General features: G+C 37.6%; 1 protein-coding gene across 2 annotated transcripts in view; it reads left to right on the forward strand.

Moving 5' to 3' along the window:
- Positions 1-1,396: 1,396 nt before the first annotated feature.
- Positions 1,397-14,357, forward strand: part of PINX1 (PIN2 (TERF1) interacting telomerase inhibitor 1) — a 36,406-nt gene continuing 23,445 nt past the window's right edge. The window contains exons 1-6 of one of the 2 annotated variants that reach the window (XM_032215988.1): positions 1,397-1,436; positions 3,116-3,225; positions 3,934-4,026; positions 4,703-4,781; positions 5,533-5,625; positions 6,051-6,124. In XM_032215988.1, coding sequence (XP_032071879.1) covers positions 1,418-1,436; positions 3,116-3,225; positions 3,934-4,026; positions 4,703-4,781; positions 5,533-5,625; positions 6,051-6,124 — 468 coding nt within the window. In that variant the 5' untranslated portion in view covers positions 1,397-1,417. Of the gene's footprint in view, positions 1,484-3,115; positions 3,226-3,933; positions 4,027-4,702; positions 4,782-5,532; positions 5,626-6,050; positions 6,125-14,357 lie in introns of both variants that reach the window. The other variant, XM_032215989.1, reaches the window with a different exon arrangement.

The raw sequence follows: 14,357 nt of genomic DNA on the forward strand, positions 1-14,357 counted from the left end.
AGTTCCCTGGCTGAGAATTTTGGGGAGTTGAAGTTCATTCATCTTAAAGTTGCCAAAGTTGAGAAATAATGCTGTGGTGCTTTGCTGCCATCCACTTCCAACTGTTGCAGCATCCCATGGTCACATGATCAAAATCCAGACGCTTGGCAACTGATAGCTATGACAGTTCCAATGTCCCAGGGTCATATGATCCTGTTGTGCGACCTGCTGACAAGCAAAGTCAATTGAGAAGCCAGATTCACTTAACATCTTTGTAAATAACTTAACAACTGCTGTGATTCACTTAACTATGGCAAGAAATGTCGTAAAATGGGGCAAAGCCACTTAACAAATGTCTCACTTAGCAACAGAAATTTTGGGCTCAATGGTGATCATGAGTGTAAGACTAACTATAGTAGTCTGCAGGTTCTGGCCTAGCTTCATAGCAGCCTGCCCAGAAGTTGAGTAGTTCTCCTCTGTCTGTCCTTGCCTTCTGACTCACCTATTGGATTCTTTCTCCATGGGTGAATGTGACTCCCATTTTACCAGCTTTTTTGTAATCAATGCTTTTAAAACCTCCCAATATCGTACTTATTAAGCTATAATTTTCATTAATAGAACCAGATTGGTGTAGTGGTGGGACAAGGAGAAAGCCATCAGTTCTAGTCCCTCTTTGGGTACAAATCCAGCTGGGTGACCCTAAACTCACTCTCTCAATGGCAATCCGCTTTCTGAAATCTTTCCCAAAAAGGTGGCTTGCCCAGGCAGTCGCCAGGAGTTATCACTGACTGAAAGTCACACACACACAAATTGTCATGACAGGTTTATTTGTGCTAGTTGTCCTATTGCACTATTTTAATATTTCATTTTCATTACACTTTATGAAAGCATTGGTATTTCAAAGATTGCAGATGTACAAACGATCGAAAGCTTCTCTTGCTTGGGAACTTCAAAGGCACAAATAGCGGACTTGTCCTTATGTGGATTTCAACATCGGGAAGTTGCACCTTTCGATATCAATTACAGGGAAAATTAGAGATCTTAATATAGTCTTGGGTTGAGATCATCTGTTCTGCGGCCTAATCAAAGAAGGAACAAACCAAAGGTCCCCAAACTTGGCAACTTTAAGACTTGTGGACTTCAACTCCCAGAATTCTAGGAGAATTCTTCAGCAGCTGGCTGGAGAATTCTGGGAGTTGAAGTCCACAAGTCTTAAAGTTGCCAAGTTTGGGGATCCCTGGAATAAACATTGCTTTTGGGGTTTTTTGGCCACTCCTTCGGATTTACCTACCGGAATTATCTTTTTACGAAAAGTCCTCTCGCTTTTTCTTTTCTTCGCCTTCTTTTAGCGGGCATTTAGGTTGGACGCCTATAAAGCGGCGGTCGCGGACGTCGTTGCGCGCCCGAAGTAGGGAAAGGTCCCCTCTTTTCCCGCAAGATGGCGATGCTGGCGGAACGTGAGTATGAAGCCGGTTGAAACGGAGCAGGTAGAAAATAGCGCGAGGTATGAAGGCAAAACTGGCAACCCCCTCCCGCGCTTCGTTTATGCCAGGGATCATTATGACGGGTCTGTGATTTGGATAGAGGAGCTATGATAAAGTGACATTGAAACCTCTGTCCAGCCAAGATCCAGTATAGGACGATTAGGCAGATATATGATGCCCATAAGCAACGCATGAGAATGCCAGCTGCTTCGATATATTTTTTTCTCCCTCTAGGTTTTAAAAGCATTCAGTCTCCAAATCTTTGGGGGTTTTTTGAGGGGGGGTTGGACTAAAAGACCTCCAAGGTCGCTTTCAACCCTGTTCCATCTTCTGCGAAGATCTAAAGCGGTATTCCTGCCCGTAGGACGGCTAGGTTACGGCACAGAGTTATTTCCATCTTTGCTTCATTTAATGGCCGTCTAGATTTTCATAGCTACAGAACGTAATGTAGATTCCTCTGCTGTGCGTTTAAGCAAATCCTTTTTAAAACCACTTCAAGTGCTTAGGCTGCCCCCCCCCTAAAAAAAAGGTATCAGAGGCGTTAGAAACAATATTGAGATAGGAGTGAGGGAAGCTTTAACGTTGTAACTTGCTTCTAAGTACCCAACAAACATTTTAAAAGGCTTGAGTTTGAGGAAGCCATAAAAAGTACTTCGAGGGGATTATAGAGGAAACTAGAGAGAAACTCACATTAAATGCTGTTGTCAGATTTATCAGTAAACAAGTGGGCAGTGCTGCGATATTAGTCAATGCAATATCTGGAATCAAAGAAGGTATCTGAAGAGTCATCTCACCCCAATGGGATTGGCCATCCCACCCACTCCAGCAAAAGAGGCTTGCTACAGACGCCAACTGCCAATAAATTTTGGCTGGTGACATCCAGGAGAAAAGGTTTCCCACCCTTTGGAAATGTTGACATCCAGGAGAAAAGGCTCCCACCTTTTTGAAATTTCTGCTGCCGGAAATAAGATCCACCCCAACCTTTTGGCCTTCCAGAAGGATCTTAAAAACTGACATTTCCAACTGGCCTGGGGTCCTACACTGGGAGTGGCTGATGTAGTACAAAGAACACCCCACCCCTATGCCATTCATCCTCTTGATTTTTAATTTCTATTCCATGTTAATTTAATTGTTTCCAAATTATCTTTTTATATTTTGTAAGATGCCTAATATCTCAATAAAGAGATAGACAGCATATAAATTGTATAAATAAATAAAAATGCTAAGTTAGTCAACACTGAATTAGTGTTTGAGATCAGAACCATAATATACATTTCAATTATTACTATTTATCAGCAGCAATTCTTATTTCCTGTTCCTTATTCTTCATCAATCATTTTTCCTTTCTCTGAACAGATTTAAGGAATGCTGCAAATGAATTGTGAACATAGAGAGTCACAAAATTACTACAAAATGGCAGACTTGAATATGATATTAGCTCATTAAGCATTTGTCCGTAAAATGTTTAAAATGATTTGTCAATCATCCTGCTTGATTTTTGAGATTCCCAGTGTACTCATTCCTTAAAATGTTCTTTAAAAATCTTTACAGAAAAAGTACTTTGGTTAGGAGAAGCACTAATTGTGAAGAAGAAAGCCTTCCTATTTCACTTTTGAAAATATCACTAGATTTCACTTCATTTTCTCTTGTAGCACGTCACAAACTGAAATGGTCTGTGGATCCCCGGAACAGTACTTGGAGTAAAGATGAATCAAAATTTGGCCAGAAGATGTTGGAAAAAATGGGATGGTCAAAAGGCAAGGTAAATTTGTATGGTTGAAAATAGTTGCTTAAGTTTTCTTTGGTATTTTCAAGGTTCATTAGAGAATAAAATGTTTATAAAATAAAATAAGTATTGTAAAAGTTGCCAGAATAAGAAATTAAATGAGGATCATATGCCTCCTTGGCCTTCCTAACAGGGATCTGGAACAAATTACTTTTTAAATAAAATCTAGAGTTTAATGCAAACTGATTTCCCTTGGCATAAGGATTCTTGATAAATTTCCTGAAGCAACTATGCTGAATCCAGTTGTTAAATCTTGAAGATGTGCCTCAACTTGGACTTTCATTACAGGAAAGTTGTCCCAGTTAAATTCTTATATTTGTACTGCCTAATGAGTGCAAAGCTGATGCAAGCAGAAGCACCTTTTAGACCCATTTGTTGCCTAAGAATCAAGAATCATTGAGAAGTTATACCTCAAGAGTTTTCAGATTAGTAAGAGAAACCTTCCATCTCGTACAAAAGGAGCAACCTCAGGGACTCTCTTCCCTTTCTCTGCAAGTATGAATGGTTGATTTCTGATTGCTAGTTGTAGTATGTATGAGGTTTGTTTTGTTTTCTAATTATTTCAACCTGTTGAGAATAACTAGATTGAAAAAAATGCAACACAATGAAAAATAGATGCCCTTCTACACACTACAACAATTGAAGTTCTCCAAGACAGATCTGTTTCTCATTTGTTTCCACCAGGGGCTTGGCGCTCAAGAACAAGGCAGCACAGAGCATATTAAGGTTCAGGTGAAGAACAACACATTGGGATTGGGAGCATCTGTGAGCCAAGAGGTAAGTGGAGGTAATAGAATTGTGGCTACACAGACTTGTAGCTGAAGCACATTTACACACACACACACACACACACACACACACACACATCAGGATTTGTATTAGGTTTTACAGAAATAGAATCAGGTCTACAAATTTAGCAGATGTAAGGTTTATTTGATTTGGAAACACAGAAAGTAAATACAATGCATTTTTGTTTGGTTTGACATAAATATTTTCATGTGGGACTTAATTAGTTGGCTGCTTATAATGATTTAGAATGTTGATAATTTTAGTGCAAACTGTTCAGTTCACACATTAAATCAACGTTGAAATGGAAGTGCTACAATTTGTACGATGTATAAAATTATAAATATAGTTTATATTTAGCCATCAAATCATCATTGCAAGCTTTAGTTCCAAGTGCTGCTCTTAGTTCTCTGAACTGCTAAACCCCAAAGCTTCTGGAGGCTGCTATATCACATCAAGGATGTGTAGAATGTAGTGAATTATGACTCTTCTTGTTTATTGGGGAGTATAGATCATGGTTTGTATATCAAACTCAAATTTATGACAACTGATTTGGTGGTCTAAATTTGAATCAGTAGAGCGTAGAGGAGGCATGCCCTTTTTGTCATCTTTCCCTCATTCCTGATCAGTTTAGATTGTAATCATTTGGTTTGTGTGTTGGGTGCAGGATAACTGGATTGCTCACCAAGATGATTTCAACCAGCTTTTGGCAGAGTTGAATAACAATTATACACAAGATGACCCAGGTAACATGATTCAATTTTGAGAGTAACTGGTATTGAAAATCTTAATATAAAATTACAGTATGTTGGCCACATGAGGTCACTATTGCTGTTTGAGAGCAAGCATGTGAAATCAAAGCCATCTCCTATCCTATCAGACTTGCCGAATGTTCAAATTTTGTGGGATTGGGGTTATGAACTTTGGATGAGGAGGCATTACTCTCACATCCTGTTTATAGTTTTACCAAAAGAGTGATGCTTGTAGTTGCTTGTAGTCTGGAGGAATGATCCTTTTGAGATCCTCATTTTGATGCAGACCTTCTTTACATCAAGATCACTTTTCATCTGAATTTGGCTTTTAATATTTGAATTGCCTTTGATCTTAGTGCCCATTCACACACATTTCTGAAGCCTGAAAGAACATCTCACATCATGACAGACAGAGAAAAAGCTGCCGTTCTTCAGCACATGTTCTTCCTTTTTATAGTAATCTAAAGAAAAACTGAATTGTCCATTATCTGGCTGATTGGCAACAGGGCCAAGAAGAACACAAATCTCTTACACATGTTATCCACTGCTGGAACTTGAAGCAAGACTTATAATTTGAGAAACTCACTTTAAGAGTAGAAGCTGGGAGCAAGCTATTGTTATTGTAAGAATCCGTAAAGATGCACAGGGAAAACAAGAAATACCAAGGGGATGTTCTACATTGGAATTTAGTATGTCAGGAGGACTATAGATTTTGGCCTCATGTAATTTTCTTTTTGTATTCTAGAATCTACTTACAAAAATAAAAAGAAAACTTTTAACCTTGAAGAAAAATCCAAGATCTCTAAAAAACGTGTTCACTATGTGAAATTTGCCAAAGGTAAATTCAAATGAAACTACTAGTAAATGAAACCTGTTACATGAAAAAATTCATTAAAATGTTTCTAATGAGATCAGTACAATAACCACCTGAAAAAATATATTTAAATGTATCAAAATATTGTTAAGAATTAGAATATTTATGGAGAATGAGTAGCATAGAAAGGGTTAAATTTGAAGCTGAGGCATTGTGTTGGTACCTGTAGGATATTGAATGCAGTTGGTTTTGATGCACATTGCAGCTTTTACTTGAAGCAATTTTTCAGTGTTTCCTCCAACAACATCTAGGAGAATTTTTTCTGTTTTAAGCCTCATTGAAATGAATCAAACAGAGAAAATATAATTTTCTTCTTCAAGAGCATTGATCTAACTTTATTCTATAAGAAAGCAATAAATTGTTTTGTTTTTTCCTGCAATTCTATCCAGGAAAAGATCTCTCTTCACGAAGTGAAGATGACCTATCCTGTATTTTTGGGAAACGCAAAGTCAAAAAAATGCAAGTATGTGATTTTACTGGATATTGTAGATATGTATTGGGCTGTGAGCTTTAAATAGTGATTTATTCTAATCATATACTTCTTTTCTGCTGTACATCATTTGAGAATTATATATGTTGCTGTGGCTTAGGTTACACAAAGGCAGCTCCAGGTCATATAAAGCCTTCCATCTTGAAATGGTTTCAGAGGATGCTCTTCCATGGCCTCTGCAGGGTTTTTTGTGGATGGGGAAAAAAAGCCTTTGAAAAGCAAAAGTACACCCATTGTTTTGTGTTTTTAGAGGATCTGGAGGCTGCATGAGAGCATGGCTCTCTCACGCAACTTCTGGAGGCTGTGCAAGACCACACTCTTGCAGCCTCCACAGACTCTGAAAATCACACAAGAACAAAGTGTGCTTTTGAGAATAATTGTTGAATGTTGGTAAATGCTGGCATATCACCTAAAATATTATGCCATGTCATGGTCACTGTTACTGAGCTACTTGCAAGTAGATTATTAGTGCCCACTTATAAAACATAATAAAACACTAGGCACAGCACTCCACATTTTGTGTCATAAAACAATAGGAAGCATAGGTCTCAGATAAACTCTAAACTTCCTATTCCTGTAAACCAACCTTGTACAACATGGTATGTTTCACCAGAAATACCATAATTCATAATCTGTTGATTGAAAATCATGGAAATATTTATCCATCCAGTTTGGGAATAATGTTGTAAATTTCCTGGAAATGCAGGTGATATTTCCTTGATGGTGGACTTTGGAAACCATAATTTGCTGAGGAACTAGTATGAATCAATACTTGGGACAAGGTGATTAAATTCACATGTGAAAAGTGTCAACAGACAAAATTAGAAATTAGGCAATTTGAAAAGTTTTGGGGTTTTTTTCTTTTTTAAAAAATATTCATGTTTTCTCTACTAGTTAAGTATTTGTTCCAGACCAGATGCATTTGGAAAAAATATAAAATCAAATCGCAGCCTTCCAGATATCTAGCACCCATAATTTCCATTCAGCTTAAACCAGGGCCACCACTCTACTTTCTGGTGGATTTAAAAGGTTGGAAAGTCTGGTTACCTTCAGAATCTTCTTTTAAAATGGCCAAAAATAAATATTTGGCCTCTGCGAGAAATTGAATATCAGACTAAGTATTCCTTTGGTTTTAACTATTCTAGCTTTTTTTCTGCTTGTAAGAAAGCCAGAGGCTATTTCAGAATAACTGAGGGAAGCAAATGGATTTTTTTTTTAAAAAATGATCATTTCACTCATCATATAAATTTTTAACTGCTTACTCCCAGACTGCTTCCCTGGTTCCTGTTTTATGTCTTGGAAACTGAGATTATATAGTGATAGGAAAATTTATTTCATTCAGAAACTGTATTTCAAGTTAACTTTATTATGTAGACACACATACAGCTCTTTTTATCTAGTCTGGTATGTGGGATTGATTAGAAATAATATAACGTGGTATTAGACAATACCCATGAGCTCTTGGTATGTCCTTAGGATGTGGTTGAAGATTTGTATTCTTTGAAAGATTGGCATTAAATACACACCCTTGATTTTAAAATCTTGGCATAGATGAGTGTTTAAAAGATTAAAAGAATAGGAAATGCTGGATGAGAACATCCTTGTATCTCTTCCTGCCTAGATAGGAAGAGTCCTGGTGTCCATCAAGGCTTAGAGTTCTGTTGTCAATCAAAGATTAGCACAGCCAACATTTTCAATTTTAGTATCTAAGCCAGGTGGATCAGGTAAGGAGTGTTCCTTTGCTAATATGGTTTTCAGCCCATGTTTCTTGCTATCTAATTTCAAGAGATTCACTTCTGCTTTGTTGAATGTTTTATGTCCTCAAGAAGCTCCACTGCACCTTTTCTCTTCTTTGCATATTCATCAGCTCTTTCATTGGTTACAAAACACCAAACTCCTGTGGTTGCTTTTCAGTTCCGACGAGATTCAGACATATCTAGCCAGCACTTTAAGTGAACTCTTTAAAAAAAGAAATGCCAGCAACTGAGAACAGGCTTTCTCTGACTTCCTAAAGGAGGTGCCTGTGTCAAGCATGATCCTTTCTACCTTTTGCCCTCTAGATACATTGGATTAGCACAGTCTCCCTTAAAAAATGAGATAAGCTTGCCAATAATAATGATATTTTTATATCTTAATCTTACTGACTTCCTGCATTACAGATCCTCTAAAACTAAACCTCTGAGCCTAACTCTTATATCATTTTTCCTGTGGAGGCAAATATTCATGTTCTTCTGTCAACCTCCAATTAAATGTTCAGTGGTAGAATAATCTTCATTTCTTATGTGAGATTAACTCTCCCACTTTTTTTTACTTCGCTACAAGCTGACATTTGGCCTCCTTGTGAGTTGACAGCTTATTTCCCTTAAAACAAATTATAAGGCTAAGCGACCGTGTGTTTTGTACCTAGTTGGCGGGTGGAGGGGGATTTCTGTCATTCTTGATGTTCTTGCTATATACAAACCACAGCAAAGCATGAATATTTTTACATTCAGATTGTTCCCATTTTTTCTCAGGGAGATGGTGAAGCAATTGGAGTTACTGATTAGAGTTCCATCAAGGAACATTTTCAGTAAGGGGAGATTGCTCAGATGTTTACTTTTTTATTGTACTGAGCTAAACTAAATTATCTGAATTCTGGAGAACTACGGAAAGCCCAGTGATTAAAACCCAACCAATATCCCTGTCTTAAAAAAAAAAAAGGTGGGAAGACCCATGAGCTACAGGGCAATAGTTCAACAACAATGCCTAGAAAGATTCTGGAGAAAAATGTATTGGAAACATTAAACACTGAAAATAGCATTATCAAATAAGTGTTTCAGTTTGTCAAGAACAAATCTTGCAAAATTATTTTAATTTTTCATCTATTAACTTTCTAAAAAAAACATGGAATGCATTAGACATAATATAGGGTGACTATAATAAAGGAATAGCCTGTCTTGTATAAATGTATAGCTCTTAGAGAATATCTGTGGTTTTCATCAAACAGGGAAAACGTTTTGGGTGTGCTTCCACAAGGACCTGTCCTCAATAGACTATGTTTAAATATTTTTATTAATTATTTTGGTTTTAAAAATAGAAGAAATGTTTATCAAATGATACAAAATAGGATGGGATTTTTAATATTCTAGAATGGTCCCCAACCTGTGGGCCACAACCCACTAATTGGCCGTGAGAGGATTACAACCAGGCCACAGAAATGGCTGTCAAGTGCATGGCATATCCTCATTTGTGTGAGTGGCAGGCGTGCATGCATGCCACTCATACAAATGGCGCTGTGAGTGTGTGTACTTGTCTGTTATTCCCCCAGAGAAACCACCACCCCCGCCAGTCCGCAAAGCCGAAAACATTGGGGAACTCTGTCCTAGAAGATAAAAATAAAAATAATCTTTGTAGCATTAAAAAAGACCAAAAATAACAATGAATTTTATCAGATAAATATAGAGTTCTTCATGGAAGGAAAAAAAATCAAATATCCAAGTACTGAAAAGGGAGTATATGGCTTGGTGTTTGTACTTAATGGGGGGGAAAGTAATTGGCTGCAAACAAGATAAGCCAGCAGTGTGGGGCAAATGCTAAAAAGACAAATACAATTGTACGGTATAAGTTTAGGAAGTAATCATTCCACTTCATAATCACATACTATGTATGATTTGATTTAAGTATTCAGAAAAAATTAAAACAGGATCAGAAAAGGGCGATAAGGATGATGGGAGGACAAAAAACTAAATTCTGTGAAGAAAAATAAAAAGAACCGAATATGTTTAACCTTGAGAAATTACAATGGAGGGCCGGATAATAAGTATTTTTCAGATATACTGAGAAGGATGTCACATCAAAATCACAGCATATTCTCTCTTGTACTATTGAGCAGGCACAGGTTTCAGTTAGAAGAAGACAGATTCCAAATGAATGTTAGAAAAAAAATCCCTTACATTAGATGTTAGGCTCCCTTTCATTGGCATATTCAAGCAGAGATTAAACAGCCATCTGCTGGTATACTTTAATACAGGTTCTTACACTGAAAATAGATTGAACTCGCAGACCTAAATCATCCCTTCCAACTATGATTCTGTAAAATAAAGAACCCAAAAAACTAAAATTATAATCAAAGTCAATCAAAAGGTACATTTTTCTAGACTTTTTAAAGGAAAAGTGGGGATTCAAGAACACCCTTAGGATGTATGTATTCCAGTCTGGGAGTAGTAAAAGAGAAAGTCATCTCCCATCTGCCAGGTAAGCAAACATTGGACAGTGGAAGCATGTTTAGAAAGGGCTCTTCTGTAGATCTTGGTGAGGCAGATTCATAATGGAAGCAGTGGTTCCTCGGGTGGTCAGACCTTAAGTTAAACTTCAATATCAGTACCAGTGCCTAAGACACAGTGGCTCAGTGGCTAAGGCATTGAGCTTGTCGATCAGAAAGTTCGGCAGTTTGAATCCCTAGTGCCGTGTAGTGTAACTGAGTGAGCTCCCGTTACTTGTCCCAGCTTCTGCCAACCTAGCAGTTCTAAAGCATGTAAAAATGCAAGTAGAAAAATAGGAATCACCTGTGGTGGGAAGTAACAGTGTTCCATGTGCCTTTGGTGTTTAGTCATACCGGCCACATGACCATGGAGACGTCTTTGGACAGCGCTGGCTCTTTGGCTTTGAAACGGAGATGAGCACCACCCACTAGAGTCAGAAACAACTAGAACATATGTGCAAGGGGAACCTGTACCTTTACCAGTGCCTTAAACTGCACCCAATAATTGCTTGACAATTAGTGCAGGGTTTGTTTTTCCATTTTTTTTTGTTTTGTTTATTCATTTTTAATGAAATGGCATTTTATTGGCAACGACATTTACCTGTAAGGAAAAATGATTCTTCATCATTGTTGTCATTACTGTAGTGGCACTTATTTAATCATTAGAATAGTATTTATGTTCATGGTATTAAAAATAGTAGTAGCTTAAGAACAGGAAAGCTGTGATGTCAAGGGTACATAAACTACATCTGGAAGAATGAAAGTAATATTTTTTAAAAGTCCCATTTAATGTAATTTTTCAAGAACCCTTCGCTTGTCTCCTTGGGGCCATGACTTGAATATATTTCAGGGCCGCCCAGGATCACAAGATGAAACAGGACCTTAGAAGCTAGAAGCTCAGTTTGGAATAGTGTGGAACAGAAAAAGATTCCCAATCAGTAAGTCAACCTCAGAACACTTTGTTTGCATGAAAAGATTACTTCAGGACTTTCTTCAGCACTTGGAAGGTCCTATTTCTCTGTAGGGCAGAAGAACCACCTGCAGCAGCCTAGTTAAGACTTTTTAAAGAGACAGTTGAAAATAGAAGCTTATTTTGGTTTGAATAGTGCTTTCTCTTGCTTTAAGCCAGGGCTGTCAAACTCCTGGCCAGGGGGCCAGATGCGTCATATGCTGGCCACTACCACACCCAGTTTAGTGAAGGGGAAAAAAGTTCAATACATCATGTGATGGTGCTGTGACAATGCGAGTTTGATACCCCTGCTATAAGCTGTTTCACTTTTTCAGCTACATCATGCATACAGAAGTTTGGGGTTGATGCAGTTTTCCAACTGGAATTCTAGCAGTGGACTGCAGTTCTTCTCTCTCATGTTTTTATAATCTATAATAAACTGTGATATGAGAAATGACAGGCAGAAAAGTCAGGGAGAGTAGTAATCATTAACTCTTTTCATCAAGCAACATCTCCAGCATGGATTTTTTTTTTTAGTAGAAACTATGTGTGTAAAACACACACATCCTCCTACACCTTGTAATTTGCATGAGTTAGCAAACAGAATGCTGCATTTTCACCAGCTACTGCTTCTGGACTAAATGCACGTACATAAATACAGGATGTTGTCAAAGCATGAATAACTCTCACACACCCTGACCAGTTAAGGAAAGGTCACTGCTGGTACGGTAGGCATAATTATGTGAAATTATTCCGCATCGTTCCATCTGCAAATCTGTAGTGGCTGTAGAGATGAAGAAGTATTCATAGGCTGTGATTGTGCACTTTCAGAGTAAAAACAACTGTACAAAACATATTGCTTATTTCCTAGTGACCAACAGAATTTATGTCTTTTCTGGATCTAATTTTATATTTCTCCCTTTATTTAAATTTGAATTTAAATTCAATATAATTTACATATAATAATTGTTTTTCTGGGGTTTGAAAACAGTTTTCAAATTGAAGCTGAACATTATTAACATATTGATGGCACCTCATTATAAAATTTGAACTACCATTCCCAGCAATCTCCTTAAAAAGCTGTATAGCACAGGAGACAAAACCTGATCTCTTTGTGATACCATAAATGATCTGGGGCAAAACAATAATCTTTAATCAGTAAACTTCTGGAACCATTGCAAAAGACTGCCTGAATGACTGCCTAAATTCACAGAACAGTTGGAATGGTATTATAGTCAGTAACATGAAAAGTGTCTATGAGCTTTATTTATTTATTAAACTTGTATGCAAGTCCATCTTATCTAGAGGTGACTCTAGGCAGCTTACAATCAATAAAAGCTATAATGTAAAACATTAAAGTAATAAATAATAACACTAAAATTAATTTAAAATTAAGAAAGAGGGGAAAGAAGGGCACAAGATGCAACAGGGTCCTCCCTGAAGGTTAAGGTTAATGGAGCCCTTCAGATTTAGGAAAACTAGTAGGCTGCATTTCTAGTATCCATTTTCTAGCATAGGTCAACCACTAGACAAAGCAAGTTCAGCACTTTAGAATAAAGTGAAACTAGAGTCTTGGACTTTAAGAGAGCTAATTTCAATAAACTTAGAGCTTGGGAAAAATTCCATGGATGAGAAGGGGAAAACAACTCAAGAAGCTTGGGAAATTTTGAAATATGAGATTACAAAAGCCCAGTCTAGCACAATACCAATGAAGAAGAAAAATAACAGCTCCCAAAAGAAACCAGCATGGCTGCATAAATAACACTCTGACAAATTGAAAGACAAAAAAGATAAGTATAAAAAGTGGAAATGGGGGGACATAACTAAGGCAAAATATCAGCAAATAGCCTGAGCATGTAAAGATAAAGTGAGGAAAGCTAGGGCTCACAATGAAGAAAGGCTTGCCACAAAAGTAAAAAATAACAAAAAAGCTTCTTCCAACATGTTAAAAACAAGTCCAACCTATCAAAAACAGCACCACAAAAATCAGATTAGGAACACAAATTGAAATAGGAAAGAAAATGGTAAGTGAGCACCTATCTACCCTAGACGAGTTCAAATCACCAGGACCGGATGAATTACACCCCAGGGTTCTGAAGGAACTGGCAGATGAGATCTCAGAACCACTGAACTATATCTTTCAGAGATCCTGGAGCACCAGGGAACTACCAGAGGACTGGAAAAGAGCTGATGTGGTTCCCATCTTCAAAAAAGGGGGGAAAAAACAGATCCAGGAAACTACAGACCTATCAGCCTGACCTCAATACCAGGAAAGATTCTGGAAAAGATAATCAAGCAACGAATTAGCGAACACCTAGAAGCAAACAAAGTAATAGCCAAAAGCCAACATGGGTTTGTCAAAAACAGATCATCTTATTGCATTCTTTGATAATGTGACAAAATTAGTGGACCAGAGGAATGCCATCGATATAGTTTACCTGGACTTCAGTAAGGCATTTGATAAGGTAGACCATAACCTACTACAAGATAAAGTATAAGAATGTGGGTTAGACAGCATCACCACCAGATGGATTTGTAACTGGCTGACCAACCACACTCAATGTGTAGTCCTCAATGGAACTGCATCTACGTGGAAGGAAGTATACAGTGGAGTACCGCAAGGCTCTGTTTTGGGCCCAGTACTCTTCAACATTTTCATCATCATTTGGATGAGGGAATAAATGGAGAACTCATCAAATTTGCAGATGACACCAAGCTGGCAGGAATAGCCAACACTCCAGAAGATAGGCTAAAGATACAGAAGGATCTTGACAAACTTGAACATTGGGCACTATCTAATAAAATTAAATTCAATGGTGAACAGAGTAAGGTTCTACATTTAGGCAACAAAAACGAAGTGCACAGGTACGGTATAGATGGTACCTTGCTCAACAGTAGTAACTGTGAAAGGGATCTTGGAGTCCTAGTGGACAACCATTTAAATATAAGCCAGCAGTGTGCAGCAGCTGCCAAAAAAGGCAACACAGTTCTAGGCTGCATAAACAGAGGGATAGAAT

The sequence above is a fragment of the Thamnophis elegans genome, chromosome 4 (assembly GCF_009769535.1).
Source record: "Thamnophis elegans isolate rThaEle1 chromosome 4, rThaEle1.pri, whole genome shotgun sequence".
NCBI classification, from domain to species: domain Eukaryota; kingdom Metazoa; phylum Chordata; class Lepidosauria; order Squamata; family Colubridae; genus Thamnophis; species Thamnophis elegans.